Genomic DNA, 20716 nt, shown 5'->3' with positions numbered 1-20716 from the left:
ATCAAAGACATGAAGTCATTTCACAGATGCCAAATGTTTCTTAGTGATTGCAGGGTGGTATCGGAACAGTAAGTGGTGGAAACACAAATATCTGCCAACTTCTTTGCAACAAAATCCAAGAAAAGAAGGCTTGATCAGCTGATGGTTTAGTATTGCAGTGTGATAGCACGCAGCATAATGACCAGAAAGTTGCTGATGATGATGATGAAGGTGGCAAATACATCTGAGCAATAATGCGACAATATAAACATCGCAATGTGAAAATTCACTGTGACTTTCTTCTCCTCGTCGTCAATTCAACCAATCATCCTACTTTCTCACCCTCCTCTGCTCCTCTGTCTGTTATGAAGTGGGCAAGGCAAAGTGTGTGGTTGGTGTGAGATAACTAAGGCTGAGGAGTTCACCATTATGTAAGTCCTGTGGAGGCTGAGGAGGTGGAGGAAGAGGAGGAGAGGCAGCAGGGTTAGCACGTAGGAAAAGGAGGGCAGGAGAGGGCCAGTAGCCTGTGTTGCAGCACTCATTTGTCTTGAACATTGCACACAAACACACACTCACACACGCACACACAGACAGGCACATGCTGGCCTCCTTTCCTTGCTCGCCGTCACAGATTCAGCAGGCTGCTCGTGCAGATATGGCCTCGTAATATCTGAACTTTTCAGTGTTTTGTCCTCCCACGCCGACGACCACGCAGAAGGATTTTCAAGCGAAATCACAATTTTATTCTTTTCTTTTTTTTTTTTTTTTTCCAGTCAGTTTCTGTTTGCTGTCCCACCTCTGAGCTGGAGTGCTGAGCAGGCAGCCAAACACACACACACACACACACACACACACACACACACACAAACACAAGCATTGGGCCTTTAACTGTAAGCTCTGTAGCTCCCTGCAGCCCCACCAGCCTGTCCTCTGATGGCCTCCCACTCATGCCACATTAAACATTTAGTGAGGCACTCTGGATCTGTGTGACACCATCTTTTAACGCCACCAAGCTAACAGCCTTCACACTGTGGAAAAACATAGGTGCATGCTCGTCAGTGGAAACCCGATGCAGCAGTCACACTATTCCCACCACCCATCCTCATCCCTCCTATTCGCATACTAGTGCATGCTCTCAATTACAAGCCAAAATCAGAGGTTTAAAGAAACCTCCTGTGAAAAGTGAGCCCAGCATTGATCAACAAGAGTATATTTGGGTATGTATTTAGTTATGCCTTGTAAGAGTGCAATTTATGTGTTATAGTTAGTGCATGAACAAAATATTGAATGATCCATCAATCAGATGCAATTTATCTCTGGAAGAAACATTAAATGAACAAATGAAATACTTAAATTAGGAGATGTAATGAGAAAAGTGACTTCAGAGAAAGATGATATTACTTATTATCCATAAGTGAAACAAAACAACCACACGAGATGTAAAGAATCTACAGTTAAAGACAAAATTACAATCAGAAGATGGAGACAATGAAAAAGACAGACAGAATAGCTGCAAACTCATTTTTTGGAATTGCATTTAAAAAGGAAAATAATTCAGATTTGACAAAAGAAGAAGACAAGAACTCTGACAGCTGCATGCAGGTTCAGTATACTTGCAGCTGTGGTTGCTACCCAACAAGGCCACTCATTAGATGTAAGGTGACTAAATCAAAACATAGAATAATCAACATTAAATGGACTATTACCATAGAATGAGACAGAAAATTATACAAAATAGCACCACGACACCCATAAAACAAGAAACATACAATAGATGTCAGAAACAATGAGATTAAAATAACATAACATAAAATAAAATATGGCTATAAAAGAGCAGAGAAATCATGATAATAAAAGAAGAGATACAAATCAACTAAATAAAACAGAAGACAGTCATTAAGACATGCAAATTGACCATAATGACACAATATTGCTAAAAATCCATTTCAATTTCACATTTCAAAGCACTTTATTTGTCCCCAGGGGGCCATTTTAAAGGGGGCAAAACAGCAGCAATGAATCGAATGACCGAAATTAAAGACAAAATGCAGAAAATGATTGCAAAAAAAAAAAAAATCAAAACAAGATGTGTACAATACAGTTCAAATGAAAGTTACTCGCAAGAAACAAAACATAAAACAAACATTTCTTTTAAAAAATGACAAAAAAGATTACATTTAAGAAACAAACTTGGAATGAAATAACAAAAATCATCACAAAGAAACACGTTTGCCAACATGATCCATGGATGATCAAAATAAAAACAGTGGCAAATTATTTCTTCTCGGTCTGTGGTTGCTTTGCTGTCTCTTTCTGTTTAGTCTCCTGGTTATGTGGAGAACAAGGGCTCCTCTCTGCCCAGAAGCCTGTTGTTTCATAATCAGTCCATGAGTTTGCCTCTGCTGCAGTGAGGTGTGACCCAGGGGTTGGGTGTATCCCCACCAGTGCAGTAAAATGCTTCTGGGATGTTCCTAGCAATATTTTTAAGATGTTGTCATTAGAAAAAGAAACTTATTGTCAGGTTTTACTTAACAGGATATAAAAATCAAACCAAAAAAAGGCTTGAATGAGATAAAATAACAACCAACTTCAGAGAAACAACAACACTGTTATTATTCATTTAGAAATTACAAGCCAAAATGAAGATGCAGTCCTGAGAAACAAAGTGCAATCCACGATTTAAAAGCTTGTGGAAAAATCTTCATCAGCAGTAACTTGAAGTAATCCTTTTCTGCATGATGTCATCAGCCTCTCACATTGCTGTGGAGGAATATTGGTTGACTTTTCTATGCAGCATTGCTTTCGTTCACTGAGGTTTGCAGGCATTCATTAATACACTGCTTTCTAAATGTCACACCAGTGTTGCAGTCAGGTTATGGTCTCAACCACCGAAACGCCTGGATGCTTTTCGTTTAAGCCATTCTGCTGAAGATCTGCTGGTGTTTTGGAGAAAACTGTCCTGTTTTATCACCAAGTTTCAGCCAGGTTTTAACTATTAGATGAACAGCTTCGTATTTAAAGATAAAATGCAATATTCAGATAAGTTTGTAGTCTCTGGCTGAAAAGCGTCCATGTCAAAGGACATTGCTCTGAATGTCTTGCACTTTGTTTACAGTGGTGGTTGTAGAAATCTTTCACCCAGGGGGCCGGGGGGTGGGGGGGTTTAAGGAATGAGAATTGGTGGTCATAATGTATTATTAATGTGCAAGTTTTTTTAAAAAAAATTATTAATTTTGTAAATTTATTTTAGATAAAGTAAAAATGAGGGGGAAAAAAATGACTCAAAGTAAAATCTGTGGAACTACATCATATTTTACTCGGCATCAATTGCTTATCATTGCTGAAGTCTTTCTTCCTTGGCATTACGTAATAATCCAACCTCAAAACTCAGTGTTGCAGACTTGTTTGACAGAAAGTTACATCTTTTATGTGCATTTATGGAGTTGTCCCAGTATAGCAGAATCTAAGAAACTGCACTATACTACTTTTTCATGACGCTATGGCCAAGTTTCACTTTACCCACCGTGTCAAACACTGGCCTTTCTAAGGAGGGACTATGGCTGATTCAGCTAAGAAATAAAAGAAAATGTTATCAGAGGAACAGAGTTAACAAAAGAGAGAAAGGACACAGAACAAGAGACAACACAGCAGTCAACATACTGTATGACTGTATTTCACTGGCTGGAGATCTCAGAGTAGAGGTTGAATCAAGGCCGGATTATCCAATGGGCATTATGGGCCCACTTCCACTTGGGGCCCATGCAGGGCAAACACCAGCATTTTGGACATGAAACAAAATGTACATAAAAGCCAGATAGTTACACCACAGTCTCCAGTGTATTGCTAATGGTACCATTGGCTGAGAGATGTTAGAAATGTCATTTCACAGTGTATCGTTCACAAATGTTTTACAATGTTGGGGTGGGGAAGGGGGCCCCTGGAACATTCTGGGCCCAGGGGCCTGTGCACTTTTTATCCAGCCCTGGGTAGGATGCAGGATGGGTGCTGAATTATCTGGGGGCACATCGATGAGAAAACAGCAAAAGTTCTGTAGTGTTTTTAATACATCTGAACACTCCAGACCAGGAAACTGCTGAAGTATTTGTCTTTTACAGAGGCGGTACTGTTGTCTGGTGATCATTTACTAAAGTATATTTGATTAGCATCATCTTGTTCCTACTTTACCCCATTAATTGTATGAAAGTAGTGGATCAATTTAGTACTTGACAGTAATCCAATGCTCTCCGAAAGATGACTGACAGCTTTCACCTGCCCACATTTTCATTGACTTCACTGAACCACGAGGAACGGTCTCATCATGCTGCACGAGCTTCTTCTCGCGAGGTTTCTCCTGTTTACTACACACACATACATACGTACACTAAAGATACACGCACTATCATCATCATCATCACTCCTCCTCCTCCTCTTCTCCCCAGCCCCTCCCTTTCCGTCTCTGCTCGACTCTCTCCTCTTCAGTCTTGCTTGCCTGTCAAAAAGGTACTCTAGTGTTGGAGGCTAGGCTATTCCCCCCCCTCCCCTTCTGGACCCCGTAAGAGAGCCAGCCGCCGTCGTACCCCAAGGCTCGGGCTCCCCTCTCTCGGCTCCCTACCATGGCAACCACCGCTACTTCCACCCGGTTCACCGACGAGTACCAGCTATACGAGGAGCTCGGGAAGTAAGCGGCAATGTGCATCGTGTTTGTCTTGTCGTTTTTGTCCCCCACCACCCCCGCAACCTCGCCTTACATTATTTCTCTTTAGCCAGCCAGTATGTGTTATTTAGCTTAATTTTGCTCACTGACTAGACCCTTTTTGACAACTTTAAGGATTTGTTAGCACGTATTAAGCAGAGTCTTTACAGGCGCGGTGCTCTCAGGCTAAATAGCTGCTGCTATTGGCTAACTAGCTGCAGGAACGGAGACGGCGCACTAAACGCTACTAGCCGACGAGCTACCATGCTGGTATTGATAAACTAGCTGAGTTTAGCCCGCCATCTCCGCTTGCTCGCGCCTTTTAGTCGCAAGTGATGAGAAATAAATAGCATAGAACAGCTGTTCGCTCTTCCGTGTTCACCAGACGATAGTTTCTGGTGTGTTGGACCCATCAGCGGGGCCCCGAGAGACGCCGCAGACGCAGCCCTGTCACATTTCACCGGCCCGCGGCTCTGACAGCTCCGTGCGGGCTCGGTGTACCTGCAGCTGTGGTCGCTAGCTAAACAAGGCCGATCACTTTTTTTTCTCCCTCCCCCTAGCAGCTGCAGATGATTTGTGTAACCATGTTGAGTAACGCTACGTACCCCTGGATCCTTTAATGAGGAAGTTATTCTGATTTATGCTTGCACTGTAATGCCAATATGCCCGGCTCAGCAGCTGTCTCCAACACACCAAGTTATCAATAAATGTTTTCTGGTTATGGATCTCGCACGATGGTGGTCGGGAGTTATTACGGCACTAGAGCGTTTTCTGTGTAGGAATAATGGGTGTGTTTCCTCGAAATGTGATCACTGCAACTCCCATTTCTGTGACCTAATACTTAAAGCATTTATATGTATGATCATATCTTGTGACAAACATGGGGACTGGTTCTTACCAGAGGAAAATGGGATAGTTTTTCAACTAAAATGATGTCACCATGGTCTAAATATTTTGGTATAATACATTCTATTTAGTATAACAAACTTTGTCTATGAAACCTGGTTACATTTGAAAAGCACCAGCCTTGTTTTTACATAATTTATGTAAAATCTTCTTACCAAAGGTGCCACACAGATAAATATCTTATGAATAATATTATACTGTCAACACATAAGGAAAATGCTAAAAAAAAAAAAAAAAAGTTCTAGTAATGGCCTAAAAAACAATCCCAATCAGTCCTCAAAATCAACCACAAGCAAACTTTATCTCCTTCACCTCTTCTTCTTTAGTCTTAAAGAAGATTTTTTCCTCCGTGTCTTGTATGCTTTTCAGTAGCAGCAGGGCGACATCAGTCCTATAAAGACACAGTGGCCTTAATTTTCAGCTGCCGTTTCCACTTTGTCCCTTTATAATTGACAGTAATCAATGGCACTGATTGCACAGCCAGTGTGCCCACACACATGTACACACCTATACATCCTCCAAAGTGGATCTGGCCTCCACTGCCCCTGATTCTTCTCCAGTCTTACCACTTGCCTTTGCTTTTGTTTCCACACGCGTTTGTTAATGCATTTTGCTCTGTCTTAGGTTATTAACGTCTAGGCACTGCCTTGTACTTGTGTCACCTGTCACCTCTCATTTGCTGCTAAATAATTGAAACTAAGAGCAGAGTCGCAGGAGCAGAGTGCAGCAGAAAGTAGCAGCGCTTCATATATCAGCGGGAGTAGTTAAAACAAACAAAAAAAAAAAAAGTAAGAGAGAGAGAAATAAAAGCAACTTTTCTCTGCTAGGAAAACTGGAATACTAGAAAGTTGTTGGGTTTACCTGCTACTGCAAAAGACAAAAGTATAATTACTACATTTGCAGTGCTCCCAGTTGAACAATTATCATAGCAGCATGGAGAGTCTTCATCTAGGTCAATGAGTAAGACTTCAGAGTAGCAGTTGTTTCCTTTTGTGTTTGAGCACACGTATAACACTGAATGTATTAAATGTTGCCTAATGTGAGCGCTGTATTCCAGTCTTTCTGCTGGTTTTTTTCCCAAAGTGCATTTGAATGTAATCTGTTGTGTTTGCATCAAAGAAAAGCCTTCATTTCTAATCCAAGATATTAACTGATGCTATATCGCTGCCACTTGATGTTCTTACCTTTTCATATTGTCTGCAGTGACGCTGTTGTAGCCTCCACCCCCCCAAAAAAAAGTGTGAATGAGACTGAGGAGGGGGGGGTGGGGGGGGGGAGTCAGAGCTGCGTTGTTGGCATACATACACAAACAAGCCACTGCCACATGAGTGGTTTGCAGTTTCAAATGTCACACTTTGTGTATGTGTGAAAGAGAGCATGTGAAATGCAACTAATTTTTGGTTGTTTATGCTCTTTTTTTTCTTTTTTTTTCTTAGGGGAGCTTTTTCTGTGGTGCGTAGGTGTGTAAAGAAATCATCAGGACAGGAATATGCTGCAAAAATCATCAACACTAAGAAGCTGTCTGCAAGAGGTATGGTAACACTAATCCACACTGACTCAGAAGCTGACATGTGCATGCTGGATTGGTTTTTATGATAACGACAGGAAAGTTGAAATATGAAGCTATTTATTTCTGTACACAATACAAATTCTGGATGATATTCTGAGAATAGGTTCATTGATAAAATAGGAAGTGTATTAGTCTTTCTTTTAGTTAATCTAGAGATTTTAATACTTTAAAAAGCAAAGTCTTTTGTGCAATCGATGACCAAATCCTGTAAGATCAATATTGCTGCCAAGCAGTTTAAATTATTGATTTTTAACTTTCCCTACTTGAGATAATGGTGTTATATTGTATAATAAAATATTCACTGGTCTACATTGTTATACTGCATGTATCTTGTTATTAGGAAGCTTTATTGGAAATTGTGCACACGAGAATTCCTATAAATCCAATATTAGAAGAAATCTTCACAGTTTTTCTGCCTGAGAGTTATTTATCATCAAATGATGCTCCTGATAAATCAGTCACTGCATTGTTATGTGATCAGACAGGCTCTGTGCAGTTAATTTATTCAGTGTCTTAGTTTACCTCCTGAGATTCAGCATACGAGGATGCAGGGTTTTGTAACATACACCTACAGCCCCCACATGAGGACATATTTCATGTTTGAACCATTTCCTTCTCCATAACCAATTTTAGGTTTTATTTTTGCATCGTCATCCCAAATAACATGGAGGAATGAAACCTTTGAGATTGTGTCTCAAGAAGTAAAAGGGTATGCAGGCATGGAGGATTTTTTTTTTTCAATCATTTAGTGGATGTTTCATTATGTGAAAATGTCCACACTAGAATTTTTTTGTTGTTGTTTTACTTGTATAGCTGTATGTAGAGGTTAGCATTAATCTGTACGTTCCTGTTGTAGCATCTTGTAGCAGTGACTAGAGCCCATGTCGCTGTGTCAGCACCACCCCTGATTTCAGACTGGGATATCTTCTCGCTTTCTCCTTACTGTATCTGGGAAATTACACGCACCAACTCACCTGGCTTCTTTTTTTTTTTTCCTTTACCTGAACCCTTCTGTTACCTTTGCACCTCTCTTACTCATTGCCTGTCTCTTGTCTTTCTGTGAAGGGGGATTGGTTCGTATTGAGGCTAATCCACTTATGCTAAATGTATCTCATCAACCACTAAGACCCCACAGATTCCATAGGCGCCTCCCTGTTTGCCCTGTTGTTGTCTGTCTGATGGTATTTGTGTGTGTGAAAGAGAGACAGAGGGAGCTGGGAGTAATACTAATAGAGCATGTCTGTTTTGTGTGTGAGTGTGTTGTAATGCTGTTATTGTTCTATCCCTGCCATCAAGCGTCCACCAAGGGTAGCTTCTAGTATTAATGTCCCACCAAGGAAAAGTAAGTGCTCAGCAGAAAGTGGTGGGCCCTTTGCAGAGGCAGGAAGTACACTGTGGGCCTGTGTATAGATGTGTGTCTGCCATTGCATGGGGGTGGTTTTTGAACAGTGTAGTCTTGCAAGGAGCACAGTGACACCCGGGGATGTAAGGTGAAATGATGCAATGAGACAGAAGATGATGGGATGGAAGGAAGGAAGGAAGGAGGAGGGGGTATGGAGCTTAGAGGAAAAATTGCAATAGGCTACTTTTCTGATGTGCTGTGCTCCTACAAGCAAACAGAAACACAACATCTACACTAGGCAGCCACTGCGTGAGCAGGCATCCTGCCCGCTAGGATTTGGGTAGGGTTTTTTTTTTTTTTTTTTTAAAAAGCCTGACGGGGTGAGCGCGGTCTCACGCGTGCCCTGGTGGGTAAGTCTCTCAAAGCTCTGGTAAACACTGCAGTAATCTGAGGGGGGGAGGGGAAAGAAAGAAAGGAAGGAAGGAAAGAAGTTAGGAAACCAATGAAAAGGATGTGAGGGAAGACAAAGTGTCAGATGGATGATGGGGTTTTGCTGTCGTGTAGTGGACAGAAACATACACACAAAAAGAGGGACTTGTTTGGCAAGAGATAAGAAAGCGGAGATCTGATCTGAACTTGAAAGCCTAATCTCAGGATCAGATCAGGGTCTTGGAGGGTTTTTTTAAAATTATTTTTAGTTTACCTTACTTCCTGATAAGTTACTTTTTATGTAATCTGTGACAACAGTGTACAAGGTAATTATCACACAATTATGAAGCATGAATCATGTACTCAAATTACCACAGCTATCTCTCAATATGTTATTAATAATATACCATACCTGTATCATGTAATTTCCTCACATAGATGAAAAGGACTGAAATTAACCAATATAAACTGTAACAAAGGGAGATGAGCACAGCAAGCCTAATGTGCCGCATTCACTGTCATTATGAAATAATTACCCTCTTGCATCATATTCTTATTTCAGGGAGGTTCTTTTGAGATGCAAGGTTCAGTTCTTGCCCGAGGACACTTAGGTGTGTAGTCAGGTGAAGCCCGGAATCGATCCTCCAACTTTCTGGTTGGAAGACTACTGCTCATCCTGCAGTCGCTGACAATGTTCTGAAGCCGTTTTTATTTATATTAATGTTTATGTAATAATTTAGTCAAAAATAGCTTTTTAGCAACAGAAATGTAATTTTACGCACTTTTTGTGCTGTTAAGTATCACTTTCTGATAAGTCAATCAGAAATAGTTTTTTTTTTCTTCTTTAATGATTTGAACCAGTTTTGGGAATAACGTTTTGATTAGAACAGGCCATCTAATATATTCCAGGATGGAATTCCTCCATCTTGGCTCTTCAATGCCAACTTTTTAACAAATATTCTGCCTGATGTTGTCTGCTGTATCTAGGCTCTGCAAATCCTTATGCACCACCTCTTCTAACAGCTTCCTGTTTTTCTGTGTAGCAATAATTTTAGTAAATGCTGTGGTTTCTAAACATTTATGAGATACATGAACTCACTGAGCAGAACTGAATGCAGTCACTTTTTTGGGGGGTCAGTATAGTTTGAAGACCAAATAGCTCCTTGGGGTTCTAACATTAGGTGTAAGCCAACAGACAGCACATAGAAATGTTCACCTAAGATGGCTCCACTTAAAGGACCAAGTTTGTTTTGTTTTTTTTACTAGTCATGTGTCCTTAGAGCATATATACGAGGCCCACAAATGAGGAAAATTCTGTCATCTCTCTCACTTGCTTGTTCCACTTTTTAGTAAATGTGTGCCCAAATGGGTGACTCTGAGATCTTTCTCTTTGTGACCTCAGGAAGGGAAACAACCCACTCTCCCCAGTAGTGGATACTATCATTGATCCACCATCCCACTAGTTGAGCATACCCTTTAAAATCACTGAGCAGGCACCAGCAAACATGGCATCCTCTACCCTAGAGGACAAGTGTCACTCGTATACATTTAAAGGTTGACTCAGAAACAGGCCGTTCCTATTAGAGCTTACATGGGGCACTTTTAGAATGGCTTATATTAAGGAATGCGGCTGCATTTGGAGATAACACTTTGAAAACAATGTTGTTGGACCTCTGACACCCAGATGAAATTGTTAAAAAAAAAAAAACAAAAAAAAACAAAACTTTTTTTTAAAGGTTCTGCATCATATTAATGGAGAACCATCAACCTAAGCAAATGTGGATGGCTATACTAAACCTTTAAGATACTGAAGAGTCTTTTTTAGATTATGTAGGAAGACTTTCTTGCTTAGTTACTGCTCAGGCCGCAAAATATGCATAGATGTTTAAAAAAGACTGTCTTTAGATTCTGGCTAGAAATTAATTTTTAAAAAATGTGAAAAAAAATCAGCAAAATATGCTCATAGAACTGGTCCTGTATCCAGTAAACTCTAAACATCCCAACTTACTGTTATTGTGGACCAAAAAGCTGTTGACTGCATTTTACTGTCTTATCTAAGTATTACGGTTGTTTGTTATGCTGATCCAAAATATTTGCCAGTTCAGGTTAGGATTGGGGTACAGGATTCAGACATCTTGCAAATTTTTGGATTACCAATCAGCAATATTTAACTGCAAAGTGGACATTATGCTTTCCTTTACCTTTTCTCTGTGCAGCCAATGACACAATGAGCGAGCTGTTTGCACATGCACAGTGCCAGTTTCAGAAAGCAAGGCTGTGCACTCTGAGAAAAAATGTGCTAATTTTCTCCAAAAAATTGCTGATTTTTCTTTTTTTTTCTCATCAGTGTTTTTTTCCATACAAAAGTACTATTAACCATCACATACCAAAGTTTCAAACAGGGTAAATGGTAAATATGGCAACCTGAGTGTTTTGTTAGCTGGTGTAGGAAGGTTACATGAAAGCAGATGTGTCTTTGGATGTCTTGATAGTTATTAACTCTGCTGTTAAAAGTGAAAAAAGCCTCATGGGTGTAGCTTGTCTCTATCACTGAGTTTATCAAGTGGGAGGGTCTTAAGACTGAGGGTTGTGAGTTGCAGGCAGATTTTGCACATTTCTGCCCACCTCAGCTCTTCATTATCATCATCATCATCATCATCATCAGTGGGTGATGTGTCTCTTTAAATGTGTGGCATACATGCGTTCACATACTAGCATTACATGGTGGTGGAGAAGATGCTGCGTAGGTGTAATGTGAGTTTATCTGTGCAGAATGAATGCTACATTTAGTTGTTGAAGTGACACTGGAAACTGGAGGGCTGCTGCATTGTCTGCTGCAAAATTATGTGTGTGTGCGTGTGTGTTTGTGTGTGAGTATGAGAGAGAGAGAAAGAGAGTCTGGGAGAGGTAGACCATCCACTTTAATGCACTACTTCAATATTTTTTTTGCTGTCCTACAGTTACTGCTCTTGGGTTGTATAATCGTCTCATTGAAAATCATTTCTGTTGTATTTATTGCTCAGCAATTTCTTACATTTACGCCTCAATCCTGTTAGTTAGCCTCCTTAAGCAAAATTTTTTTTATTACTGTTATTAATATTAACAGCAAAGCACTGAGTTCAGCTGTTGTTGCCGATGCGTGCAGCCTATTTCCAGGCCTGTGAATCTGTGAGCATATGCCGGATGTGTTCGGCGATGTGGACAGAGCTGGTGTTGTGCTGCTTTTTGTAATTTTTCTTCTGGTCAAAAGACCAATCAGTGATGTCGGCAAAATTTAAAATAGAAACTTCTTCCTGTTTCTCTTAACTACTCTTGAGGTTAACATTTTCTTTTGTTCTCCACCAGCAAACTGCAGAAACAAAAGCTGTGACAGAATAAATGTTTCTAAAAAAGGAAAACTGATCACTTAGTGTCTGTTGATACTGTGTAGTAGTTAATGTGGCAATTAAATTGGCCACTAATTGTGTATTTGCATCATTGTCAAAAGTTTCAGTTCTTATTTTAAAGATGCAGATCAGTGAATTACAGTAACGTCGCTTCATACGATCAGTTATTGGGTCTTTTCTTTAGTTTTTACTGGGAATGCACCAATACCACATTTTTTTCAGAGTACAAGTCTTTATATTTGAGTACTTTCCAATGCCCAGTGACAATATGAGTGCTAATAAATCTCATTCCAGCTTACTGGTGGAGAGTTTAGACCAGAATGTCAGATATGATGGCTGAGTGGTTAATTGTGTGATAAATCAAATGGGTCATCTTGCGGTCATTCCATTAATATGAAACTTGAAATGTCAGAATCCTCATAAATAAGGAGGATAAAGTGGTTTGTGGTTAATTTGGTCAATGCTGTGACAAGGCACCTAATGTGAGCTTTCACCCAAAAATGAGCTTTTCTTGCTCAGATCAGGTCAAATTTGGATTTTTAATATGGCTGTTTGTGTGTTGATCCAGTCCTTGAGGGCTGCATATTTTCCCTGCTGCAACACACCTGAATCAAATTAATGAGTTATTGTGCAGAACTTTATAAGTTTTTGTGTCCATTTAATTAGTCAGGTGTGTTGGAGCAGGGATAAATTGAAAACCTGCAAGACTGCACCTCTCCAAGAGCAACTTTGGACATGCTTGCGATAAATTATTAAAAAGAAGTATACATCCGTCCTAGAGATTAATCTTAATCCAATTGAATCTGCATTAACATGTCATTTTGACATCCTTGGTATCAGGTTTAATTGAATCAGAATACTTTTATGAATACCGAGTGAGTAAAAGCACAGTGTTTGACCTGTACTGGTACATCAAAACATCCCCTGCTTTTACTCAGTAACAGTTTATCTGATTATAGAAGAAGTTCTCACAACCTAATAATCCAAAATGTGACATTTTTCTGTAATTTTCCACTGCAAATATGAAGGAGACTGCAGTCATATCTGTCACATTTCTGAAATTAATTTGATGTTGTCAGGGTTCAGATTACAGCATAAACTCTTGAGGTTGACAACCCTACAGTAGTGTGTTAATTCGTCTGTAGTCACACACTTTTGCCATTTTTCTCATTACGTAACAAAGCATGGTTCTACTTGGCACGGCTGTTTCCTGCTTAATTTTCAGCTGCAGACAGGATCAGCTGTTTATCAGCTGCGATGACAAACAACTGATCCCGCCCACGCCTGTGTTCATTACATGACATTAACTCAGAAGATCCTTAAAATTGAGAATAGAGTAGGTACAACTTCAGAGTTGTGAAAGGCTTTAAATACTAAAAGATTTGAATCTTTTTCCTGGATATCTTTTAGGATTCATTATATTTGCGCACCACGGAACTCAGTTGTAATAAACGCAGGTGACCTGCAAATCCAAAACAAATGCGCTTCTGTAGTCATGCAGGTAGTCATATGCAGTCTGTATGCACAAATTAGTCTTCTGTTGTTCTCTTTATTGGTTTAAACAGAACTTCGGCATGGCTGCGGCAGAATTGTGGTTTATGCCTACAGGTAATAATGATTCTCTTTGTCCGGTCAGCAGTTTACAGTGTTTCCATGTCACAGTAATGGGTCTGCTTGGCTTGCTTGGAACCTCTACTGAGGTAGTACCATAAAGAATCAGCCATTATCAGCTAAGTAGTTAAGTAGTATTACCCGCAATGGAAAGCTAAAAGAACGCTTAAATTACTTGAACACTCATCATTCTTTGATTGTTCTAAAAAGTATTTTGATAGTTCTACATAAACAAGTGGTGTTGAATGTTTTTCTTCATAGGTAACCTAACGAGTCATCCTTAAAATGCTGTTCTGTTAGTCAGTATTTACACGTAGTTTCCGATTTGATCAGTACTTCTCTGTTCTAACAGTTTGGATGGAAACTTGCCTGAAACAGATTGAAGTGAAACCTCAAGCCTTCAGTCAGATTGTCAGCTTTGTGTGGCACATAGATGAGTGTGTGTGTGTGTGTGTGTGTGTGTGTGTGTGTGTGTGGTTCTCGCCATCCTTCTCAGCTGATGTAAGATGGCTGTGGGCCCGCCCCATGGCAAAGCAGATGGCCAATTAGAGAGCAGCAGGAAGTGCCAGTAATTACCCTCCAGCCTTCTCTTTCCTGTCTTCCACTTCTACACACTCTCACACCAACAAATAAGGAGATTGAATGAATTAGGGAGTACTGCAGTGACACTGCACCAGGGTAGACAGTTGTACAAAGCGCGCACACACACTCAGACACGGGAGCTGTGATCCTCTTCTAGCAAATGGACGTTCCATGTAATCCTCCCACAGTCTCTCTGTGTGTGTCTCCATCCTGCGTCACTCGTGTAATTAGAAGGAGGTTCAGGTCTTTCTCGTATTCACTGGCTTTCTCTCAAATGAGGGAGAACTACACCTGAAGGGACATGGCAGAGATGCTAGCTTACAGTAGACAGGCGATGCTTTCAAAACATCTGAAGTAGCTTCAAAACTCCTCCAAATTAGCAACAGGTGAAAGGAACTGTGGTCAGGAGTGTTGACATGACAGTAAGGGACAGTCTTGTAACATGCAGACAGAAGTGCTACTAGTTAGAATAATGTGCTCTTGTATTCCGCCTGTACATGCTGTAAAAGAGCAGGAGGATAAGGTGATAGTTGATGGCTACGCAGCAGCATGTGAATTTTATCTGAGGTTGTTGCTGCTCTGGGGAAATGAATGCAAATCTTAGCCAGCTTGCATCTGTGTCATATAATCACCATGGAGCTGTGGAGTTAGTTGGCTTAACCACAGTGATAACACATGTCTAAACACCAAGTCATAGTGGATCCTCTTTACAGTTGCGCCACCTGACCTCTGACCTCAGGTGCATGACTCTGGGATCTTTTTGTGGCTTCTGCATTTCTTACCAATTTGAATAGTTGCAAACTGCAAAGGGGTTTTCATACCAAATTATCACACAGTAATAGTTGGAGTGTTACTACTTTGTTCAGTAAAAATCCTCACAAAAGGATGTTGTTTTGACTGTGAGGCGTGTGTTCTTGTGAGCATCCCTCCCAGCCTTAAGTGTAAACACTGCAATGTTGTGTTTCTGGGCTTCACACAAACCCATTTGCACAGAAATACAAGCACGTGCAAGCATCCACTTGAAAATACCTGCACAATTACTACTTACAACACTGTAGACAGTCTGGCAATGGGATTGTACTAACCAGGGTGTTTTTCTCTGATGTTTCAACTATAGCTTTTTATTAATCTTAAATAGGGCTGTGACGATGTGCTTTTGTCCCGATTCAATTCTGATCTTTTTGGGTGCCAGTTTGATTTTAAATTGCGATTCTCACAATTCTTCGATATTGCTGACTTTTGTAGATTAAAAACAAAATAAATGTACAAAACGCTTTTTTTTTTTTTTTTTTTTTGGCTTGTCATTTTTCTTGATTTCAATTAGGAAAAAACAACACAGTAGCCAGATCATCATTCTGCTGCTATAATGCCCATGAAGACATGCAAAAAGATCAATAAAAACAGTAAAAATGACAAAAATTTTACTATGGATTATTTTTATTTGTTTGAAAAAAAAATCGATGTTTTGTTTAAAAGAAAAAAATCGATTTTAAAATTGTGAAGCAAAAAAATCCCAATTTCCAATTTTTCTATTCAATTTTCCCACCCCTAATCTTAAACACAAAACCATATATCTTCATGTTTAACCCTGGAGAGTTTGTGTGAATCGCATCAGAGCTTCATACATTTTCCTGCCTGTATGTAACTTTCCACTTGTTCATCAATAATGTGGGCAGACACCAATGCATTATTGATATTACCACAGAAAGAATCATGGTTATGGATAAGTAAGGAGTCTCGTCTACCATCTATAACGATCTCTAAGTTCTTGCAGCTGTGTGCATTATGTCCTGCTTCCTCTGCTCTAGCAGCCACCCATTGAAAGTATTTCAAGTTGTGGGAACACATTCCAGATAGAGAATCTCGTCCTGTGCAACGGATGTGTCAGCGGGCGTGACTGGAGACCCATTCCAAACATTCTCTGGTGTTCATGTTTCTAAACAGCTTCTGTATAATTACAAATTTGTGGCTGTGTAATTTGTATTGGCCGCAGCTTTGTCTGGCTGGTTATGCTATGCATTACAAGGAATAGTCTACTGTGCAACAGATGCACATACTTATTTCACAAGAATTTTATTGACCTTTGTGGGAAATGTCACCCAGACTTTTAATATGATTGAGCATTGTCTCCCTTTTAATAAACCTATTTGAAAATTGAAAAAAACAAAGGTATTAAAACCAGTTTCTCTGGAAATGCCTATATCAGTTAGAGATCTGCTGTTGTTATTGATTAACGGATTTGATATTTCTTTGGGGGAAAGAAAACACTATATTGTTACTATAGTCTCTCTGAAACAGGGATGTTATTGTTCCTCATATTTTTCTCTACCTCACTTTTTCACACCCCCCAAATGAAAAGCATAAAGGTTACCATCACTTGAATATGTCAGTAAACAATGCATCATATTATATTTTTGTTGCCTAAATCTCCAAACACCCTGCTGTGTCGTCTCTCAGCACATCTCATCTGGGATTTTCTCCTTGTGTTTTCTCCTCAGACCATCAGAAGCTTGAAAGAGAGGCTCGAATCTGCCGTCTGCTGAAGCATCCTAACATTGGTGAGTTTCTCTCTTTGGATCAAAAAGTGTTGTGTGGGCCATGCTACCCTTCAATTGGTTATGTGCAATAGGGCAGTGGTTCTCACACTGGGGGTTGGGACCCATATATAACCTACATTTATCAAATATATCTGGAGTTTCAACAGGAACCGTCAAAATTAACTTTTAATGCAGAGATAAAACTGTTACGTTATTAACAATGTTTAAATCATTATAATTATTTAGCCTTTGGATTTTTTTTTCTTTTCCCATTCATTTATTCTTATATTGTTATTTATTTTATATGTGTATGGTTTTTTTCTGAGTCATTTTTCTCTCAATCATTTCCTTACCTGCACTTTATGTTTTGTTTCCTCTTCTGCCTCTTCTTTGTTAGTATAATGTATCACATCCCTTCACCATTAATATTTTTTTGTGATTTGTAAATGCACACCGTCACAATTCAACAAAAAGAAAATGGACAAACTGTGAAATTTGCACCTTTTTTTTTAACACATGAACACATACACAACTGAGTTAGTACACATGCCATGTAAAAAATCCAACTTGGGCGTTATCTGGCATGTAGGTGCCACCAAAAAGATTCTGGTAGTTTTCCGTGGTATTATAACAAAATAGTTTGTTATTCAGTTATTGAATTTAAAAATGATTAACATTCACAAAGTCAGTTGACTGTATTAAATTATCAGTGTGTCACCATCCCCTCCCTCATCGCTCTCTGTGTTTGATAACATCATAAGTCTGGGATTGTTTTTTATTTGTCATGGTTGTAATTATTGTATGTCCTGTTAATAAACAGACTTACTTTTTCATTTTTGCTTTCATACCTATAAAGGAGCGATGGTGATGGACACACTGTCCAATCACACAAAAGATGTTAGGTGTAGCACTTGTAGCAAGTTTTTTTAATATATATAATTAAAGATTCTGCAAAAAAGACACTGGCCATTATTTTTTCATTATCAGTAGGTTAAAGTGAGTATTTTAGAAGTTTACTGAGGCAAAGACCATGTGGATTATGTGTTGTGTTGGCTTTGTATGAAATACCTGTTTATTGTTTTATTACTACTTTTACTATTCAGTAGAAATGGAATAGGAAGTGAAATTGTATCCACTTTCACGCACTGCCAGATATAGTGTTGTCATGCCATGTTCCCATAATCCATTGGGTCACATTCATTCAGATGTGAAAGTGACCTTTGAGCAACTCTAAACCTGACAATGAGGAAACAAAACTCTGATTGTGCAGAGTTGTAGGCAAGAGATTTTTTTAAATTAATATTATTAGACTCATTTACATCTGTTGTGTAGTTGTTGCTGTGACTGCAGGAACACAAACATGATAAAATATTACAGGGAGGAGAAAAGTGTTTAAAACTTTTTGGTTTTCTGATTGGTAATGGGTTTTTTTTATAGTACAGTGGGAATTGGACAAAAGTTCAAGTTGGTATGCAGCTTTAATAAAGATGTCCCAGGAAGATGACCTCAAAGGGGCAGAAAATGACAAAATCAATGATACCTTTCCCACTGCTCTCCTTATTATCTTTTCCTTGTGTCCTAGTTTTCTTGTGGCTCCCCCCAGGCTCCCATTCGCCCCCTCGCCTAATCTTCCTGTTATCTTCCCCTATAGAGGTTTTCCTCCTTCTCTTGTCCTTTCTGCTCTTTTTGACATATCTTGGCATTGGCTGCATTCAAACTTTTGGACAAAAGAGGGCACAAAAAAAAAGAGACAGATGGAGAGACGAAAGCAGGAGGAGTGGGAGACAGATGGAGAAAGAGTGAAAAGATGGGAGGAGGAGGAAAGAGCAGTCGCTCTTGTTTCTTGCTGCAGGGCCTTCCTACTTCATCTTATTATACAAGAAGATATTCACTTTACATAACGATAACTGTTTCTGTGCTGACACTAAATGTAGAGTGGATCTCAGACCCGTTCCCCAGCATCTGGCTCCTTCTACCTGCATCTTGCTTTGTCATTCTGCTGCTGTTCAGTTAAGTTGACAGGAGGGCTTTGGTGGCTACTGCAGTATCGAGGCAGTGTGAGCCCATCTGTATTCATCACTTCGACTCTTTGCCAAGCTCTTGGTCGCTCTGTCTCTGTAATCAAGGAAAATTCTTTCAAAAATTGCTTCTGGGTATGTGTTTCTTCAGATATTCTCATTAGACATGCACCGATGCACTATTTGGGGGGTTCAAACCTTATAATAATTTCTGACATTTTCCGATACCAAATTGATTTACATGAATATTGTTTTGATTATCATTACTATTGTTGTCATGTAAAATTTCGTTAGGATGCAGTAAACATTACCTCCCAAAAGAACGCAACCAATAAACAAAAATATGTCCAATTTAATATATTCTAAAATAATTAAATAGCTTCTTCATAATCTTAACAAAAGGCATTTATAATTTCGCTGTAACCTCGTGTGGATAGGTTGACAATGCTCTTATATTTATACAAATAAAAGTAAAAGAAGCCTGCAAAGATATGAGTATCTTCAAAATGAACATTTCAAATCAGCCAAATGAAATGAGCTTGAACAACATTTTGCTTGGGAGATTTTTCCATCACATCGGGACATATAAAGTCAGTCTGCATTGTTCCAGAAACAATTACTGAATAGAAAATGACATCATTAAGCACCAAGAAAATGTGCTAAAATGACACCAGGATGTATGTGAATAAGCTGGGAATGCCAGATAAGCTGAGTGTGTTGCAGACACAATGTGGTGGTCTGCAGTATCGGCACCGAGGGGTCGTTTCTGCTTAACGGAACTGATCGTAGAAGCTACTAGAGCTTGTAGTTTAGGCTGGAGATCCTGCAAATGGGACTGTGCTCGGTGCAAGTGGCCACGTCTACATGATGTTTTAATTCTGAAGTAATTATTCTGAATTAAATAATTCTAAATTAAAATGTTTTCCTGGGTTTAGAAAGAAATATTAATTCTGAATTGAGGTTTTAACACATTTATTTGTCTTTACTTAGTTTCAGTAAGATCTGGGGTTTGGGAAGGGTTCTGATTGGACAGGAGGCGGACGTGATGTACTTAGATGTACCAGAAATTAACAAACTCCATTTCCTACTTCTTTCTTTTTTCACTTAAACACCATGAAATATGACATAATAGAAACCGTTTTTACTTGGATTTTTATTAGAATCTTGAGCATCAGCTCAGCACAAAGGTGGAGTACCGGAGACAGGAAGCAGGAGACCGCATGGAATATGTGCATCAAGCGCAGAAAAACCAGAATTAACTCGGAGCAGAAAGAACACGATAGAGGAATTAATCAGTCCGGATTTAAAATGGGAAGAAACCAGCCACTTACTTCAGAAATCAGTTCCATTCAAAATTAAAAGTTTCATTCAGCATTAGGTGTTTAAATGGTCATTTTCCACCGGTTTAAAGCAGATTTAACTTTTATTTGGAATAAAAATGTAAAAAATGCCCCACATGTTTAGTCACTCTTTTCTTGACATAAACTGATTGACCAGAATGATAAATTGAAGATTAATCTCTTTAGTTTTCACACGTGCTGCTGGAGATTTATCTCTCCTTGGAGCATTCCAGCAAGTGTGTGCAATGCTGCACAGTTTTCTCCTCCCTTCCAACATAAACAACTTTTAACCCTGGAAACCTTTGGCCATATACATGTTTGAA

At 39.3% G+C, this 20716-nt stretch overlaps 1 protein-coding gene across 12 annotated transcripts in view; it reads left to right on the top strand.

Moving 5' to 3' along the window:
* Positions 1-4478: 4478 nt before the first annotated feature.
* Positions 4479-20716, top strand: part of camk2g1 (calcium/calmodulin-dependent protein kinase (CaM kinase) II gamma 1) — a 42384-nt gene continuing 26146 nt past the window's right edge. For all 12 annotated transcript variants that reach the window (XM_079260775.1, XM_079260774.1, XM_079260782.1 and 9 more), the window contains exons 1-3: positions 4479-4657; positions 7015-7109; positions 16997-17056. In XM_079260775.1, the coding sequence (XP_079116901.1) occupies positions 4593-4657; positions 7015-7109; positions 16997-17056 (220 nt within the window). In that variant the 5' untranslated portion in view covers positions 4479-4592. The remainder of the gene's footprint in view (positions 4658-7014; positions 7110-16996; positions 17057-20716) is intronic.

This window comes from Telmatherina bonti (assembly GCF_933228915.1).
Source record: "Telmatherina bonti genome assembly, chromosome: 21".
NCBI lineage: Eukaryota > Metazoa > Chordata > Actinopteri > Atheriniformes > Telmatherinidae > Telmatherina > Telmatherina bonti.
Note: the sequence above shows the minus strand (reverse complement) of the source record. Positions and strands in the feature narration are given on the sequence as shown.